Source organism: Equus przewalskii, chromosome 18 (genome assembly GCF_037783145.1).
Source record: "Equus przewalskii isolate Varuska chromosome 18, EquPr2, whole genome shotgun sequence".
Lineage (NCBI taxonomy): Eukaryota > Metazoa > Chordata > Mammalia > Perissodactyla > Equidae > Equus > Equus przewalskii.
Genome location: NC_091848.1, coordinates 40,694,272 through 40,714,658, shown reverse-complemented (window position 1 = coordinate 40,714,658; position 20,387 = coordinate 40,694,272). Strand labels below are relative to the sequence as shown.

The following is a 20,387-nucleotide window of genomic DNA, read 5'->3' as shown; positions in this document are numbered from 1 at the left end:
ATCTGTCATCCAAACTGGAACACTGCTGAGAGTGATGGGGCATGCAATTAATACTTACATTGGACAAGCATAAATTGGGGCATATGATCACCCATGTCATTATGTATATATTATACCAAATTTTCCTAAAGGCAATGAGAAATCAGATACTTTTAAGTAGGAGTGACAGTATCACGTGAGCTTTTAAGAAAGTTAACTTTGACAGCAATGAGGATATGAAACAGAAGGAGGGGAATCGGCCAGAAGGGAGAAGGTTGTTTTAACAATTCTACGATATAATGATGGCGTAAACTAAAATCAGGGCAGTGGAGATAGGACAAATCACAAAACTATACTGGAGGTAGAATCTTTACATTTATTCAGAACTAAAATAAAATAATCCTTTATATGCATATTTTAACCACATTTTCAAGAGAATCTGGATTAGAGACACAACAACTAATTGCCATCTTATAAAAGAAAAAACTTGAGGCACAGTGAGTAGGAGCAGGGCTTAAATCAGAACTTCACTTCATACCTAACAGACTGTCATTTAACCACACCTCCATGTACTAAATGCAGAATTTAAGCCTCCTCTCTTCTTCCAACCCATCTCCGTCTCTATTTAATTCTCAATCTACTTTTGCATCACTTACTTTTGCTTACCATCTGGCTTTTATTCTTTGAAGTGTACAGTGTACACCAGTGCAGAGGTCTTTATCCTCCCCACTCCCAATAATGACCCCTGTTTCAAAACGGCGCCTATTTCCCTTCCTACTTAAATGAATTATGTTGCTTTGGCTGTTAAGCAATAGTCTAAGGACAACTTAGTGGATTTCTAAATTCTCAAGATTCCTGCTATATACCACAATGGGATCATCTCATTGTTTTGTTCTTTTGTTTGCTATCTTTCCTACACATGTGCATCCTCTCACCTCAATGTTTCCACAGAAGATATTTTCTCCCTTAATATTTATGTCTGTCTACTTTTTTGAGAACACCAGCTCCCATATATATATATATACACACATACATACATATATATATGTATATGTATATATAGCTGTACCACACTGCAGCACAGAAAATCAGGGTTCACATGCCCACAGCATCAGGAAACGAGGCTAAAGTGGGTCTAACACAAAATAGCAATGAAGACAAAACAGCTTTTGTTTCCAGACTCCTGTTTACCTGCCCTCCAAAGGCAAGAAACTCTCCTCTTTAGAGAACAACATTATGCATGTTTTTAAAAAATCACTCCATTGGCTGCCTAGCATAAGGGAGCATTTCTCAAGTGGGTGTCCACTATCATAATACAGGGGTGAGGGGACTGAGTTCCCTCTAGAAATTTAAAATTTTGTATTCTCATTTTGATAATAACCTATTTTTAAAAATCAATATAAACATATTCTGTATCATCTAGATTCATCTAGATGACAGAGTAGTGCCATGAAATTTCTGTGCCTGAATTTGGTGTTGCGTTTACAACCACAATAACACTAATCTAGTTGTATGCACTAATGAGAAATTAACATAAGTTAAATACATAATAAATGCATTTGTACTAAGTGAAAACCAAATTAAGGCACACTATATAAATGAAGAGTTCACAGTAGTCTGAACAGACAAAATAGGTGGGAGAATTGAGTCGTTATTCTGCACGTGGTACAGGAATGGAAACCTAAATAAACGAATAAAATGGCTTTATATAGATTATTCAAGTTTGAAATGCATTAGTGTAAGACATAGAAACATCAGGAAGCCACAAGGGCAAAGGAAGATGTATAACATATAAATTGAACACAAATCTGTTGGCCACATTTTAATTATAACCAATCATTCCTCACATTCCATTCTGGCTAATAGCTAAATTGAAGAGATATAAACCACGGAAAAAACGCAGAATATGACACTAATATTGGTGGCAGTCTTGATTTAAAAAAAACCAAAAAACACAGGATCTGTTGATTTCACGACCTCAATTTCAGCATTATATTGGTCAGAAACTCTCTATTAAGGGTTACACATGATGAATACTTAGATTATACCAAAAAGAGCTTTATTTTTCTTTCTCCATAAAAATAACATGCTTATTAAAGAAAATATGGAAATGCAGAACAAAGAAAATAAAATCACCTACACTCTTCTTACCCAAACCACTGTTAGCATTTTGGAATATTTCTCTGTATTATTCAATACAGAATTCTTTTTTTGTTTTTCTTTAACGTGAGTGAAATCACAGTACACTACAAATCACTTATAATAAACACATTAACTTAGAATAATTTTACTGGATTCAAACTCTAAATCCAAATAGGCCACTTAGGATTCTCTGAGTTAGAGCCAGGTGAGAGACCCTAAATATCTTCTATACTACTGTCTTTGATTCTAAATAATAAATAAATAATTAGTAACGAGGATTTTCTGAAGTGAAGAGAGGTAATGAGATTATGAGAACCTGAAGGAAAGTAACTAGAATCATAACACAATTTAGAGACAGAAAAACACGTACTTTAAATCTGGGAATGTCAGCTATTTCACCTATAGCCCTAAATTACTTCATCTCTTATTATAAAAGATCTATAACCAATTAAATGAACTTACCAATGTTCAAAACAAACTGTTATATGTACACTTTTAAATACAGAGAGCTTTTGCTTGAAATACATATCAAAATGTTGAATATTTTTAAGCCACAAAAATATAAAATGAAATATAAGTAAATGGGGGAGGGGTGTGCATGGCACATAATTAGAAACTTAAAAGATGTGGCATTAAACACACACACACACAAAAGTTTAATCCTGGCCTTGTCACAGACACCTATGTAATCTTGTTTAAGTCACTTGGTATCTTTGGCCAGTTTCTGAAGCTATAAAATGAGGAAGCTAGAGATTCACTCTAGTTTATAAATCCTATTGAGATTTTTTTCCCTCTGCACACCTCATCTCACAAATCAAACTGAGATGAAAAAACTTTTTAATAAATTCATTTCAATTAGTATCAAAGAAAAAAAAAGTCTTCCAGTAAATTAGGACTTACGCTCTTAGAATTGGTTCCATCTAATGTGGAGGTTAAGCTTTTCTAATGGCTAGTGGCATCCTGTTAACATATCAATTGCTTTCAACATAACATATCAACCTAGCAAGATCAAATCTGCTTTTTATTCCTGCTTCCAAAACACCAATAGCAAAGTAAACAAGAGATGAAAAACATACAATATCATCTATGATAAGGTCTACATATTAATAGTTTAAAAAAGAATAAAGAAAATATATGAAATGTATGTTTTCATACGCAATATGATGTTGAACTAATAAGCACCTCTATGTAAAGTAATTAATTTCCGAATTTTAAGTAGCCAAAAAACTTACATATAAGATCCTATTCCTAATGAAATTCTATATTTTAATAATATAGGCACACTGTCCTCACCCTACAAATAAAAAGCCAGGCTGGAAATTATCTAGAGGAAATCAATAGGGACGAAACCATACATAGTCAATGAACACTGAAGTCCAACTACCCAATTATTTTTACACGTAGAACTGCTGTGTACTTGGTACTCAGGCAGCCATCTAGTCTCAAAATAGTGTAGGTTAAGAACAATGAGAAACCCAAGCTTTAGTTAACTATTGGTTAATGTGCTTTTTAAAAAACTCTTTTTGACTCACCTTAGTCCAAGGATGTGCCTTAATTTGAGGGAATTTGAATTCTGTGTAGTTTGGGTTCATTTCTCTAATTTGCTCCCTTGTTGGTGTCCCCAGAACCTAGATAAAGAAAGTAAGTTATTGACATATTTCTCTATACACTTAAAATGTAGTCTATGTTTCAATGGATTTTAAAAGGAATTCCAAAGTTACAAAATACATAACTTGATAAACAGAGCAGACTTTGTGAAAGACTTTAATTACTTTATTTTATTGAGGTCATAATAGCTTATAACACTGTGGAATTTCAGTTGTACATTATTGTCAGTCACCAAATAAATGTGCCGCTTAACCCCTTGTGCCCACTTCTCAACCCCCATCCTCTTTGGTAACCACTAAACTATTCTCTTTGTCTGTGTGTTAGTTTACTGTGAAAGACTTTAATTTTTAACTGACTACAGATCCAAGGCTATACTACCCTACACAAACTTTTATGATAATAATAATGTTAAATCAGGGTTGTACAAAAAGATCACCCAAAAACACTCAAGTAAAAATCAGGTATCTTCGTCCTATCTAGAAAAACAATCTATTGCAATGATGGCCTCTGAAATAATATCTCTTATTCATTTAGTAAAGTATAGCCAGAGGTTTTATTATCAATAAATTAATTAATCAGGAGACTCTTACTCAAATATGGTCATCAATAATTCCATTCAATCACTGAACATTTAGTGAGCATCCCCTGTGTACAAGGAGCTATGCTATGATATATGGAGGATACAAAGAACAAGACATTTGTGTGTGGAAAAAAGCATAACTACAGTACAAGGTAAAAATATACTGAGAACTTCATTGCATCTATAGCTGTAGCAGGCACTGGACAAAGGAAGTATCTGGACCTGGCTGCACAAGACAGGCGACAGGAAGAAACATTAAATACTAAAAATGAGCACTTTGAAGAAAGACGACATACATTACTCATCTTTATAACTCTAGGGGCCTAGTATAAAACAAGACTGTTCAAATAAAACATTAAGCCATTTACAATTCAAAGATAGTTGCACAGAAGGAGCAGAATGTAATGTTAAGTACTTGACTTGTGGTGGCAACCAGTGAATAATCAGGGCAAAGTAAGAATTTCAGGGTTTTTTTTGTTGGTTCTAATTCTCTAGACTTCATTAAAACTTTCAGAACTTACTCAAAATTTTAAAAGTTCTAGTCTTCAAAAGACACTCTTAAAAAAAAAAGGGCAAGCCATAGACTGAGAATAAACATTTGTAAAACATATATTCTGCAAAGAACTTGTATCTAGAATATAGAGGAGTCATAATTCAAAAACAAGAAGACAACCTAATAGAAATGGACAACAGATATGACCAGACACTTCACCAAAGACGACACAGAGATAGTAAATAAGCACATGAAAAGATGCTTAACATCATTAATCATTAGGGAAATGCTAACTAAAACTACAAGATACCACCTACACCCCTACTAAGAAAGCTAAATTAAAGACTGACTACATATACCAGTCTTGGTGAGGATATAGAACAACTAAATCTCTCATCTACTGCTGATGGAAATGTAAAATGGTATGGCACCTTAGAAAACACTTTGACAGCCTGTTAAAAAGTTAAACATATACTTACCAGATACCCATCATTCCCATTCCTAGGTATTTATCCAAGAGAAATGAAAGCCATGTCCATACAAAGACTTGCACATAAATGTGCACAGCATCTAGTTTACAAGTGCTGAAAAGTGGGAACAACCCAAATACCCACAACAGGTGAATGAATAAACAAATGATGGTATACCCATGTAATAGAATACTACTCAACAATAAAAAGAACAACACGGAGGAATCTAAAACCAACTACACTGAGTAGAAGAAGTCACACCAAAAAGGGTATCTACTGTATAATTTCATTCATACGGAATTCTAGAAAATTTTCTTTCTACAGTGACAGAAAGAAGATCCACGCTTGAGAGGGGCTGGAGAGAAGTATTACACAAAGGGACTAGGAAATTACTAGGAGTGATGAAAATGTTTATTACCTTGATTTCACAGAGATAGTTTCATGGGTGTATACATGTCAAAACTTACCAAACTGTATACTTTAAATATGTATTTTATTGTGTGTCATTTACACCTGTAATAAAAACTTGCAGAAATTATTTAAATACTAGAATACATAAAGTTTGAGTGAGACAGGTGATAACATTCTGACCTATAGAGTCATCATATTATTTGTCAATATACGTCAAAAGGAATCTAGTTAACCATAAACTGACATTTAATTGCCTATAAGATAATTTCTGAGCAAACTCCTGATGTTATCAAAAAGAAAAAAGATGCATAAAAATAATCTAAATTATAACACATCATTCTAACTCTTATTTCAAACATTGTTCTGGGGGAAAGCTCACTCTTACAGCACTGGAAACATATCTCCAGTTACACAACCTGCCTTCCTTCTTGTAGCAGAATTTCAGCTTTACAGAGAAGAGCAAGGTATCTAGTATAGGGAAGGAAAATCTCTGCCTTTGTAGCTGTAAATACCAGAACTTTATAAGTCAGGAACTATTCATACATAAAATATGAAGGTTAAAAAGGAATTTTAACTTAGTTTTTATTTTTAAATAATAAAGCAAGCACTTATATTCCAGATTGAACCCTTGATGAAGGGTGTGTGGGTGTCTCTGTGTGTCTGTGTATGTATGTACATATACTGGGAAAGAGGGAAAGGAGCGAAAAAGAAGGGAGAGTGAACTTATCAGTAATTCTGCCCCACAAATGCAACTCCGTTGGATTCTTTTAAGTACTAAAGAAAAACAACTGCAATGACATCAATAAATGAGTATTTAAAAATGTGTACCTTCAATGATCCCACAACTTACTAATTCCATTTTAAGATATATACAACCTAGAGAAACTCTACACATCTAAAGTAACATTGCTAATAATAATAAAACATTGCAGGCAAAAGCAAAAATCCAAAAGTAGAAGTAATAAATAAACTGTGGTATAGTCATACAATGGTATACTAACTAGCAATGAAAATGAACGAACCAGAGATACACATACCTTATGGATGAATGTTATGCAGTGGTGAGTTTTCACTCAACAATGAACACGTATAGTTTCATTGCCTTATATAAAGTTTAAAAATAGGCAACACTAAACTATATTTTAGTTCACATATTAAAACCACGTAAAACTAAATCAAAAGCATGGGACTACTCATTAGAAAAATAAGCATAGTTTAGCTCAACAGAGAGGAGGTAAGAGGAGCTATTGTGACTAGGATGGGGCATAAGTAGTTCCTCTAATTCTTAATATGAGTGGTAGGTACTTTGATATTAACTTTATTATTGTGATTTAAACTGAACATATTTTTATATATTTTTCAATATATATTTCACAATAAACAAAATGACACTTAAGAAATGTCCACTCTTAAAAAGTGAGTATTTGTTGTGCAGCCCCCCTCTATTTATTCAGTACTTTGTTAACACAAGATAATCCTAACGCCCTACAAGTTGGGAAGAATGCCAAAAGGAATGAAAGTTGTACGACATCCATTAGTAAATGCATCCTTTTACCATATGGACAGAGATCACATGAACTTATCAGCCATTTGGCTAACTTTTCAAAAGAGCCTACGTAAGAGAATTCAAGAGTTACAAACCATATAATGAAAAGGCAGGACACGCCCTGAAGTGACCGTTACAATTCTTGCATGTTTTTTACTATAATCTAAGAATATTCCCAAAGGAAGTAAATCTGTGAAATATACAACAGCTGAGAAACATGTCATATACATGAGGTTTGCTTAATACACAAACTTTCAATAATTTATTTAATGCAAAAGCAAGAAGGTATAGTATACGTATGTGTGTATCCACTCCCATATCCTCCTCTCTAAATTCACTGTCTCACAGCCACTTAAATCTAATCATTTACCCAAAATTTTATAATGAAAAACTTCAAACATATAGAAAAGCTGCACTTTTTTTCTTACAGTGAAAAACTGGTTCCCCCTTATACCAACTACCCAGATTCTATAATTAACAACTTACTATATTTGGTTCAACACATTTCCACTCCTCTATCCACACAGCAATCCACCTTATTTTTTGATGCATTTCAAAGTCAGCTGCAGACATTAGTACAGGTCAGCATACATATAATCAACTAAGGTTCAATATTTATCACTTTTTATTCTAAGCATTTCTTGCATACTAGAATCCTCCTTCAATAAACACCAGTGCATGGATGTGGAAAATCTTTTATCACAACGGGAAATAATCTGCTTGGATGAATAGTGATGACATAAAAAAGATTCTTAATTATACTTCTAACTGTTGGTCAGAGTTTAACTGTGTTCTTTACCTTCAAAATACGGATATTTGTGACTTTTAAGAAGCCTAATTATTAAGTATTAAATGGAATCATTGATATATTCACTATCAATTATTTAAAAGCAATTAACCAAATAAATTAGTCTGCCAGCACAAAGTGGCAATGGAGACCTTACTCCTTCGTTACAGCCACGTGACCTTGAATCACTAACGCTATTAAATGGGGAAACAGATTCTAACATTACAGTATGTTCTATGTCTAATTTCTCTTGCCAGATATTGCACTACTATAATCATTTTTCTATTCTTTTTCTTATTATTTTTTTAACTTAAAGCCAGGTTCTCCCCAGGCTGGCTAACAGAGATGGAAACTAGATGGGAGATCCTCCAGTCTAGGAGTCAGTAAACTTTTTCTATAAAGGGCCAGAGAGTAAATACTTGAGGCTTTGTGGGCCACAGAGCCTGTCACTACTCAACTCTGCTACTGTAGCAAAAAGCAGCCATAAACCAAAGTTTATTTACAAAAGTAGGCAGTATTTTATCCCTGGGCCCTACCTGTCCAGCTCTGATCTAGTCTGAACATTTTTAGAGATGAGAAAAACTGAGACCCAGAAGGAGCAACTTTTTAGAGGTCAGAACTAATTAGAGGCAGATCTAGGACACAATTTAAATCTCATCAGTGGTAAACCAATTCTAGGAGATGGCACCAAAGAATCTTTTTATTGGACTTGGTTAGAAAGCAAATTTTGGTAGTTGTGAAAAATATTGATGCTATTAAGCATGAAGGAATAGAGCTAGAAGAAAAAATAATATTTAAGGCATTCAAGAAGAAGCTGGAGGAGTTCTCTACCAGTGGTGGATATTAAGTATATCATTTAGAAGAGAGCTTGAGGCTAGAAAAACAGCTTTGGTAGTACCTGACGTACAGGTGCTAGGTGGCTGCAACAGTGCACAACAGGCAAAGTAGTTTGAAGGAGAAGAGTGCTAAAGATGGGGACCTACAGGACACAAATATATGGAAAAAAGAAAATTTAAAAAGAAGGCTACAACAGAAGTCCAAAAGATTGGAAGTCCCACAGACAATGATACCATGGAGGCCAAGAAAACTGAACATTTAAAGGACAGAAAGGTGGGTATCTTATGACACAATGAGCCCTGGTAAAATAAAGGCCAAAGCTATTCACTGCAGCTGACCTTGGTGAGATCAGTCATGAGACGAACAAGCAGACCATAATCATCTGAAATGAGTAAGTGGAGACAGCATACATAAATTCTCCTTTCAAAAGGCACATCAGGGAAGGAAAGGAGAGAAAGAAAAAGTAGTTATTGAGCACCCATTAAAGAGCTACGTAAGAGTTCTTTGCTAGGTACACGAATTTTCTTTCCTCATTTAAACTTTATAGATACTCTATTACCCCCTTTTATACCTAAAAGAAACCTAAGGTTGACTGAGGTAAATTGATTTCTCAAAGTTACAGTTTATCTGTGGTAGATATGGGATTCAAGTGCATGCGGAGATGACTCCCTAAAAAGGTCTACTCAATATTAAGGGCAGAAACAGCGGAAAGTTTTTTAAACATAATTTAAAAAAAATCACTTTCTTAAACTTCATTGATTATACCATGAAATGAAACCTGAATCCTTTTGAGTTGTGCAGGATATAAAGATTTCATAAGATCACAAGACTATAATTAAAAGTTTTTAAAGACATTTTTAGACATTTCTTGACAATTTAAAAAAACACAATTTAAATAAAATTGACCCATACTGTGGTAATCCAATTTAATAAAAAGAATATCTTCAACTGATAATATAGATCTTAGGCAAGAGAAGAACCATAAGAAGTAATAAAGACACCTTAACAGGCTAAATAAGATGAAAAAGTTTAACAAATCTCAAACTAATTTTACAGATTTTTGTAAAAATTCTTCTAATAATTCAGCAATTTTGATAAATCATTCAGGCTTCTTTTGCTGTAGATTCTCACTGTAAATCCCATGCTTACTCATGCTTAAGGATTTTTGTCTGTTAGTAACTGTTTCACATCTGTAGAATTTTGATTGGAATGTTAGATAGTGGGCAAATAATGTGGATGTAAATATTATGAGGAACTGTAATTGCAAGAATTTTTAATTGCAAGGCTTAAGTTGCAGAAATTATTGTTATCGAACTGCTTTAGGTATAAATACTGTGCATATCTAACAGGGAGCCATTAACTACTTTAAGGTGGTCAAATGTAAATAAAAAGTCTTATATAAAGTAGTACAATTTCGTGTAACTTTGTATCACTAGTTCAACAAATTTGGAATGTCATGCAAAGGCTTGTATTTAAAAAAATAAAAAAGATTATCATGGACTTCTGCTTCTGGTCATTACAAAGTAACCGATAACTAGAATTGCCCTCCAGATGTAAACAACTACAAAACTGACAAACAAAACACTCTTTAAAAGAAGAAGGAAAATATGATCTAGAAACAAGAGAAAAAAAAAATCAGTCAACAGACTCAGATCCAGAAATGACAGGGATGATAGAATGAGCAAATAAGGACTTTAAAACAGCTATTATAATGAGTGAAATGGAAGACCAAAAGAAGAACCAAATACTAACTGTACAGTTGAAAAATAAAATGAAAAATGAATACTCCACAGGAGGTCTAACAGCATGTTAGACACTATAGAAGAAAAACAATCAGTGACCTTAAAAAAAAAAAGTAATATAAACTATCAAAGCTGAAGCATGGAGGTAAAGAAGGCTAGAAAAACATGTACATGTGATTGGAGTCTGAGAAGGGGTTGAGGGAAGAGATGCAGAAAAACTACTTGAAGAAACAGTGGCCAAAATTTTCCCAAATTTGATGAAAATTCAATAAAAAGCTCAATGAACCCTAAGCAGCATAAATATAAAAAAATATTACACCAAGTCAGAATCAACCAATAAAAGCCACTGTTAAGGGGAAAATCTTTCCCCAAACAAAAAGACAGATTATACACAGGGTTATCAACAGTAAGAATGACAACTGACTTCTCATCAGAAACAGTGCAAGCCAGAAGAAAATAAAGTCATTTCTATAGAATGAAAGAAAAAAAGCTGGAAACCAAGAAATTCTATATCCAGAGAAAATACCCTTCAAAAGACATTGTTAGGCACACAAAAACTAAGAGTTTGTTACCAGGAGATTTTCACTACAAGTAAGTACTTCAAGATGAAAGAAAAGGTTTTCACACGGACATTCCTATCTACACAAAGGAATAAAAACCACTGAAAATGGTAAATATGTGGCTAAATGTATGACATTTCCCCCTTGCTTTTAAGTTTCTGTAGAAGAAACTGAGTGTTTAAAGCAAAATAATAAACTATTGTGGAAGTATTGTGGAAGTAAAATGTATGACAGCAATAACACAAAGTACAGGAAGGGGAAATGGAAATACACTGTTATAAGCTTCTTACTTTATATGTGACGTGATGTATTATTATTTGTAGACTGTGATAAAGTAAAGATGCCCATTTTCAATCCTAGAACAAACTTTAAAAATGCAGCAAGGAGGTAAACAGGGAACATAAAAAATAATCATTACAGGGGTCAGCCCGATGGCTGAGTGGTTAAGTTTGCGCGCTCCGCTTTGGCAGTCCAGGGTTTCGCTGGTTGGGATCCTGGGTGCAGACATGGTACCACTCATCAGGCCATGCTGAGGCGGTGTCCCACATGTCACAACCAGATGCACTCAACAACTAGAATATACAACTATATACTGGTGGGCTTTGGGGAGAAGGAGGAGGGAAAAAAAAACGATTGGCAACAGTTGTTAGCTCAGGTGCCAATCTTTAAAAAAAACAAAACAAAACACCTCATTATGTCCATAAGGTGGCAGTATAAAAAAGGAAAAAAATAAAATAAAAAATAACTATCAAGGTGGAATACTTAAACCCAACCATATTGATAATTACATTCAATGTAAATTAATGTAATTAATTTAATTGGGTTCTAAACACCCCAATTAAAACGCAGAAATTGTCAGACTGGATGAAAAAAAAAGACCTAAGCATATACACTCTGTAAGAAATGAACTTTAAATATAAACACACAAAGGTTAAAAAGATATACCATGCAAACACTAAGAAAGATGGAGTGCCTACATTAATAACAGAAAATGTAGACTTCAGGACAAGGAAATTAAACAAAATAAAGAGGTATGAATTCCCAATAATAAAAGTAATTTTAAGACTAATTCTAAGACCACGTGTTGATGAGAATGTAGAACACTGGAACTCTCAAACGTTGTCAATGGGAGTGAAAAATAGTAAAACTGCTTTGGAAAACAGTTTGGCAATTTCTTATAAAGCTAACATATACTTATCATACGACCAGCAATTTCAGTCCTAGCTTTTTATTGAAGAGAAATATAAACATATGTTTGCAAAAATACTTGTAAACAAACATTCATAGCAGCTTTACTCCTAATAGCTAAAAGCCAAAAACAAGTCAAATGGCCATCCACAAAGGAACAGATAAACAAATTGTAGTATATTCATATAAGAGAATAGAATTCATCATAAAATAGGTGATACAAGAAACAAAATGGATAAATCTCAAAAACATGATGTTGAGCAAAAGAAGTCAGATAAAAAAGAAACATACTATATGAAATTCTAGAACAGGAAAAGCTAATCTGTAGTGACAGAAAGTAGACCAATGGTCACTGGGAAGGGACACAAAAAGGGTGATCAACTGTCTGGTTTGCCTGGGATTATGGCAGCAAAACCCTCAGTCCTGGGCAAACCGGGCCGTTTGGTCACCCCAGGCACTACACAGGAACACTTTGGGGTGATGGAATTCTTGACCAGGATGGTAGTTATATATGTTTGTCAAAACTCATTAAATTGTTCACTTAAAACAGCTACATTTTATTGTAGGTAAATTACATCTCTATGAAGTTGACTTAAAAAGTAAAATAGACCATTTTGTAATTTGTGATGCCTTTACTACACTGAAAACAACCATACGTTAACCCTTCAAATATTGCTATTTTGAGGCTAGTATTAAAAGTATCAGAGTCTTCAAACTCTAAAATTAGAATTATTTTATATATAATATGTACAGTCTTTAAGAAAGCAAAGTTATGATTTAAGACGGAAAGGAATGTAAGAATGCAGAAGTAGGACATAATTCAAGAGGCGTTTAAAAATTTTTTTTCAGCCTCTTAAGTCATTCACTCATTTAAAACACTTACTGCGTTCCTATGCTCAAGCAGCTCTAGGGCAGAGACTTATACATAAATCAACTACAATCAGTCAAGATCAGTATAACAAAATAACCATAGATTGTGTGTGAGGTGAAAGTGCTACACTGCACTGGAGTGAGGAAGAAACTCAGGAAAGAGTTCTGGAGGAGAGACCAGAGCTGATTTGACCTGAGGAATCTGGGAAGCAAATGAGTGAGAAGTACATCATTCTATGCAACCTAGGTATGAAGTGGAAAACAGTATGATTTTGGCTAACTGTAAAGGCTGAGTGCTAACAGAGAATAAGGATTGGATAATGGGTGGATGGCAAGATTAAAGGCTGAAAGATAAACAAGTGACAGATTATGAAGAGCAAAGATTACCATCTGCAATCAACACCACAAACATAAGACATTTTAACAAATCAACTATGCTATTTCTACCTCTGAGTATACCTTTACGTTTTAAGTTTGTATTATGTTCAGAGTATATTTCTACCTGATTTACTCTAGCTGAATTATACATTTGGAAACTTTGAAATCATATAATTGAACTTTTTTATTTTATAGATTAAAAAGGATGTTTCAGATGGATCTCATCATTTCTGACAAAAAACAAGTCTTAGCGTTCCCTTAAATTTTTTTTAAATGTTCTCTACATTTCTTCTTTGTTTTTTTTTTTTTAAGGATTGGCACCTAAGCTAACATCTGTTGCCAATCTTCTTTTTTTCCCCTCTTCTTCTCCCCAAAGCCCCCCAGTACAGTCGTATATTCTAGTTGTGAGTACCTCTCGTTGTGCTATGTGGGACGCCGCTTCAGCGTGGCCTGATGAGCGGTGCCAGGTCCACACCCAGGATCCGAACCAGCGAAAACCTGGGCCACCAAAAGCGGAGAACGTGAACTTAACCACTCGGCCACGGGGCCAGCCCCAGTGTTCTCTTAAACTTTAAGAGATGGAAATCCAATTTTCCTTCAAACTTTTAGACTAAAAGTTTTTACATACTTCTTTAAACTTATTTCTGGATCTCCTAAAAAGTGAGTTTCTCCATGACTTAAAGGACATAAAACTGCACACAAATGTTTTAAGAACTTTTCTGTAAGTATGATATCTCACACAATAAAAAGGAGATAGGATGTTAAAGATTATCACACCACTGGGAAGAGTATGTTTTCTCAGTTATCTATTATTAGAACAAGACCTTTCCATTTATTGCAAAAAAGTACCTTTTCTTTGGTTCACCATTATGGAACATCATGGGAGGTGGGGGGTGGAAAGATTCAAAGAATCAGAGATCAGCCTGCCACATCCCTTTGGATATGCTGTTCAGGCCTTATGATTAAATCAATCATTTCATTTGTACCTGGTCCCATCTACGTTTCTTGTAACATTTTTTCACTCATTTAGTCACACATTTATCCAGACACTGATAAATATCAAATCAGGAATTATGATTTAGTTCTTCAAAGAAATAAAACAAAGCCAAGAATCATCTGACGAAAGCTATGAAATACAAGTATTTCTTTCACAACCCTGCTTTTTAATAGCTCAACACCAGAGGTCGCCAAACTTCAGCAATAGAGCTGTATGTGCAGCCTTTAAAACCAGGGGTGAAGTAAAAGAAATCCTATTATAAATTCGTTACTCCTTTGCTTGAAATTCTATGGTGGCTTCCAACTGCCTGTATGCTAATGTAGTCTGGTCACTGCCCATAGTTCCAGCCTTCTTTCTCCTAGTAAATTCATTCTTCTAACCCCACCACTTGGAACCGTAAGCTCAAACCACAAAGAAACACATAATACATCTGATTTCACCAAGCATCTTTGTCCAAATTCACACATACATTCTCCATTCCCTTCCTCTCCCTAAACGGTGAATACCTTTCCATGTTTCAAGATTCAGCTCAAGAGTTATTTCTCTTATGAAGCCTTTCCAGATAGTACTACCTCCAAATAGAACGCTCCTGCCTGAGACATCTATCTGCCTTACTCTGGGCATAACATCTGGGATATTATCTGCCTTACTCTATTGCCCTCAGTTGTTCCTCTCCTCCCCTCAGTCTCTGAACTCCATGAGGGCAAGGACCCTAGCCCAGCACCCAACAAAAACTGTTCACTAAATCAACACAGATAGTTTAACATGATATGCACCCTGAAAGACTAAAAGGATGCATGGCCAGGCCTATATATATATTGAATTCAATAAAAGCTTTTTAAATCAGGGGATAAAAATTGTGTAACACAGAGGCAAGAGAGATTATATGTAGCATGGTTGAATAATTAACCATTTTCATTTCTTCTCTGCATAAAAGAACTATTTATCCAATTTGGATAATTGTCAGGTTGGCTGCCTATACCATAAGTTTGATAGATTTTTCTAATTAGAAAACTAGAAAACACATCACTGAGCAATTCTATTTCAAAATATCAGTATTCTAAAATGGCATTGGAATCACTACTATACTATACTTTTCACTTTCAGAGGACTAATATAAAATGTTGTTCCCTCTGGTAGTTCCCTACAATTTACAGGTTTTTCTTTTTTAAATCTATTAGATATGGGAAGGTAGCTAAAATACTTAACTCTCAACACATGCAGATTTTATCAATTTTTACCTTTCCCTTTAACATATGATTGAAATTTTGGTATTAAAAACCTTTTTTTGTGGTGCAATGTTTCTTTCTCAGGGTTTTCCTCTGATTTCCAAAAGGCAAGGAGCAAAACGCTATATAGCAAGCAGCGGTCTTAAAATGCAATTAGGAACTTCAGTGAAGAAAAGGAAGAAAGGAGCAGCAAGTTGTCATGTTATTTGAACACAACTAAATTTGGCTAATTTAAAGTATTTATTCAGCCTAGGGAGGGTAAACTAGTATAAGAGGGTCCCTTTACGAGTCCATGCCCTACTCCACTCATTCTTTCTTGTGCCATCTGTCACTTAATTTGATCTGTTCCCCTTCTCTTTTTGAGGGTCAGGGGCTGGGAGGTAAAAATATGAGAAGTCCTCTCAAGTACTACGCAAAACAATGGTCAGAGTTTATTGCCTTCCTTAAAACACAGTGGAAACAGCAAACCTACCTTATCAACAGTTCCAAAGTGGATGCCCTTGTTCTTGTCTTTTTTTTTTTACTAACAGCTTTATTAAGATATCCTTCATATATTATGAAGTTCACCCCTTTAAAGTATACAATTCAGTGGCTTCTTAGTATATTCAGAGGTGTACAACCATCACTTATCTAATTTTATAACATGTTCATCACCCCAAAATGAAACTCTGTACCCATGAGCAGTCATTCTCATTCCCACACCCCCAGCTCCTGACAACCACTAATCTAATTTCTGTTTCTACAGATGTGGACATTTCATATAAACGGAATCACGTAACATGTAGCCTTTTGTGTCTGACATTTTCTGTACCCAATCATCAGCTGGTGGACATTTGAAATGTTTCCACTTTTTGGCTATAAATAATGCCGCTATAAACATTTGTGTACAAGTGTTTGTGTGGACACGTTTTCAATTCTCTGAGGTATTTACCTATGAATGGAACTGCTAGGTCATATGGTACCTTTATGTTTAATATTTTGAGGATGTGCCAAACCATTTTGGGTTGCACCATTTTAGAATCCCACTAGCCATGTATGAAAGTTTCAATTTCTCCACGACCTCACCAACATTAGTTATTGTCTTTTCATCTTAGCCATCCTAGTGAATGTGATGTAGTATTCATTATGGTATTGATTTGCATTTCTCTAAAGACTAATGATATTGAGCATCTTTTCTTTTGCTTACTGGTCATTTGTATGTTTTCTTTGAGAAATGTCTATTCAGATCTTTTGCCTATTTTTCAATTTAGCTGTCGTTTTATTGTTGAGTTGTAAAAGTTCCTTATATATTCTGGACATAAGTCCCTTATCAGATATATGATTTGCAAAAATTTTCTCCCATTCTGTGGGTTGTTGTCTAACTTTCTTGATGGTGTACTTTACAGCACAAAAGTTTTTAATTCTGATGAAGTTCAGTATATCGATTTTTTCTACTGTCATTTGTGCTTTTTGTGTCATATCTAAGAAACCGCTAGCTAACTGAAGGTCACAAAGATTTACACCTATGTTTCATTCTAAGAGTTTTATAGTTTTGCCTCTTGCATTTAGGTCTTTGATCCATTTTCAGTTAATTTTTGTATATGCTGAGAGGTAAGGATCCAACTTCATTCTTTTACATATGGATATCTAGTTGCCTAAGTATCATTTTTTAAAAGACTATTCCTCCCCCACTGAATTGCCTTGGAATCCTTGTCAAAAATCAATTGACCATAAATCTAAAGGTCTATTTCTGGACTCTCAATTTTATTCCATTGATTTATATGGCTATGCTCATGACAGTAGTATATATATATATATATTTTTTTTAGCTTTAGTGAGGTATAATTGACAAATAAAAGTGTAAGACATACAAAGTGTATATTGTAGTGATTTGATACACATATACATTGTGAAACGATTCCTACCATCTAGTTAATTAACACATCCATCACTTGACATTTTTATCTTTTTTTTTTATCGGTGAGAACATTTACCTTTTACTCTCTTGGCAAATTTCTATTAAATAACGTAGAGTGTGGCCAACTATAGATGTTTTACACTAGAGCCTCAGACCTTATTCATCTTATAGCCGAAAGTCTGTTCACTTTACCAGCCTCTTCATTTCCCCCACAGCCCAGCCCTTGGCAACCACTTTTCTACTGTTTCTGTAACTGTGACTTTTGTTCTAGATTCCACATATAAGTGATACCACACAGTATTTGTCTTTCTCTGTCTGGCTTATTTCACTTAGCATAATGCCTTCAAGGTCCATCCACGTTGTCACAAATAGCAAGATTTCCTTCTTTCTCATGGCTGAATACTATTCTATTGTATATGCACTGTCTTGATTACTGCAGCTGTGTAATGAGTTTCAAAAATGAGAAGTATGACTCCTCCAACTTTATTCTTACTTTCACTCTTTTCTTTCTGATTAAAATTTTACAATTGGAAACAGTCCCCACCTTCCCCCAAAAAAGGTGACTATTTGTTTTGATTACGCCAACTGTTCAACATAAAGTGAAAAAGTCATTCTTAGCTGATACATATTCACAGGCGTCAAAAGATCTTTTTTCCTAGGTGAGTCTCTGCCAAAGTGGTATGCTCAAAGAAGGAGTATAAAATAGAAAAGGGAGGAGGGTCAGAATCTCTTGGGTTAAAAAAAAAAAACAACACTATTTCCCAAACTTTTAAAAACTACACCCCCTTTTGAGACATGTAAACATTTTAAACATCACCGAGCTCTTGCTTTGGGAATCACTAACACCATAGTTCTTTGGAGCATCACAAGCCAAGATTTTCTTCACGTCTTCCTTCTATGATACGTATAAATATGAAATAGCACTCGGTATGCTTTTACAAACTATAAATGCCCCTCTACAAGATTCAGTGTTTCTTTATATTTTTTCCACCACTTAACTCTTAAGAATCGTTGCTCAAAATTTCTATCCTTTTGCTATAAAAGGAAGCAGAGACGACTCATTAAAACACAGGTTCTGAAATCGGGATCTAGATTATAAATGCCGCTAACTTGGCAGATTTCTGCCCCAGTCCCACCCCTCACCTGCCTCTTGACATTTTTTAGATTACTCCTAAGAAATATAATGTATTAAACCAGGACCCTGAGATCAAGCAAACAAAATGAAACTGTGCAGAAGAATCTGCAGTTGATAAATAAAGGGTATTATATCCCAAGAAGAGTAATCCTATAGACAGTCTTTTGACACAGGTCCTAAAATTTAACTATCCGTAAATCAGTTTTGAGGTGACAATGTCATGAAACTTCATTTTGTGTGAAAAAAGTTTCTTTGTACGAATAAAATATACACTGGGAACTTGGTAAATCATTCTACACTGCTTGTTTGGAGGAAACTAAAGATTTCAAATGGAAGCCATTATTCTCTAGTCAAAAGCTAAACTGGGCCACACTGCCAGAAAAGCACTCTTCCATGCCTGGGCACACAGACCTGTAAGTATATAGAGATTTAACCAAGTATGAGTAAAAGCAGAGCCAGTCCAATTTCATAGCAGTAAGTTAAAAGTGATGTTTCTTTTGGTCTATGGAAAACATCATATTAATGTAACAATGCAGGTAAGTAGTTACTACATTAAAACAATTATTTTAATGCCTCCTTTAATCATTCACTTATTTAGAAAATGCTGACATACTGTGTGTGTAATACCGATACTGCAGGCAGTTACTACAAATCGTAACCATAATTCCTTGCACTTGTATAGGGATACTTAACCTAGGGTTCCTGGATAAGCTTCAGAAAGCCCAAGGATCATCTGAAAGTATATGCAAAATTCTGGCATGTATGCATTTTTCTGGAGGGGAGTCCACTGCTTTGAACAGATTTTCAAAGTGGTCCATGATCCAAAAGCTATTAAAAGTTGCTGCTCTAGTCAGTAATTAACATGGGAAAATTTAAATAATAATATAAGAATGAATCAATCAAATATTTTGTTTACACATTACATCAATATATGTATATAGTAAAAATCTTTACCACAACGTATAATGAGATGTACTTACATGTCCTGGGGAGTGGCAAGAGGAGATAGTAAGTTTAATATGTTGTCACTGCAGTCTGTTAACAACACAAGCTCTACAGTATGCACAAGAAATGTCACCACATTTCCACATGCATGTTAGCAAAGATATATCATGAATCCATCAAAAAACTTAGAGGAAAAAAGTATTTTATATTTATTAAATTTTGATTTAATTAAAAATATCTTAGACCTCTGTCTGAGAGACTGTTTGATAGTGAAAATGTTAAGCCAGGAAAGGAGAGCAGTGCACACACACACAGGCATTGAACATTATATGGGGACAAGATAACTGAAAATCTACAATGTTTGCTAAACAAAGATGGTGAAAATAAGGTTGAACTGCACTTGAAAGCAAAGGAATCCATTATTATAACCTTGATAGCTTTAGATGAAGCACAATTAAACCTAGTCCAAAGACATCTCAAACTGATTTGGTATATTCATTACAGTAAGATTTAGGGGCTGTTTCCTTTAGTCAGTGGTCCCATTTTTTTAATACTAACATTTAGTAAATATGACTCAATGCGTTCTGGCTATC

General features: G+C 34.4%; 1 protein-coding gene across 7 annotated transcripts in view; it reads right to left on the bottom strand.

Moving 5' to 3' along the window:
* The window catches only part of GSK3B (glycogen synthase kinase 3 beta), a 203,063-nt gene that overhangs the window by 34,053 nt on the left and 148,623 nt on the right, over positions 1-20,387 (bottom strand). For all 7 annotated transcript variants that reach the window (XM_070583828.1, XM_008514623.2, XM_070583829.1 and 4 more), the window contains exon 8: positions 3,654-3,749. In XM_070583828.1, the coding sequence (XP_070439929.1) occupies positions 3,654-3,749 (96 nt within the window). The remainder of the gene's footprint in view (positions 1-3,653; positions 3,750-20,387) is intronic.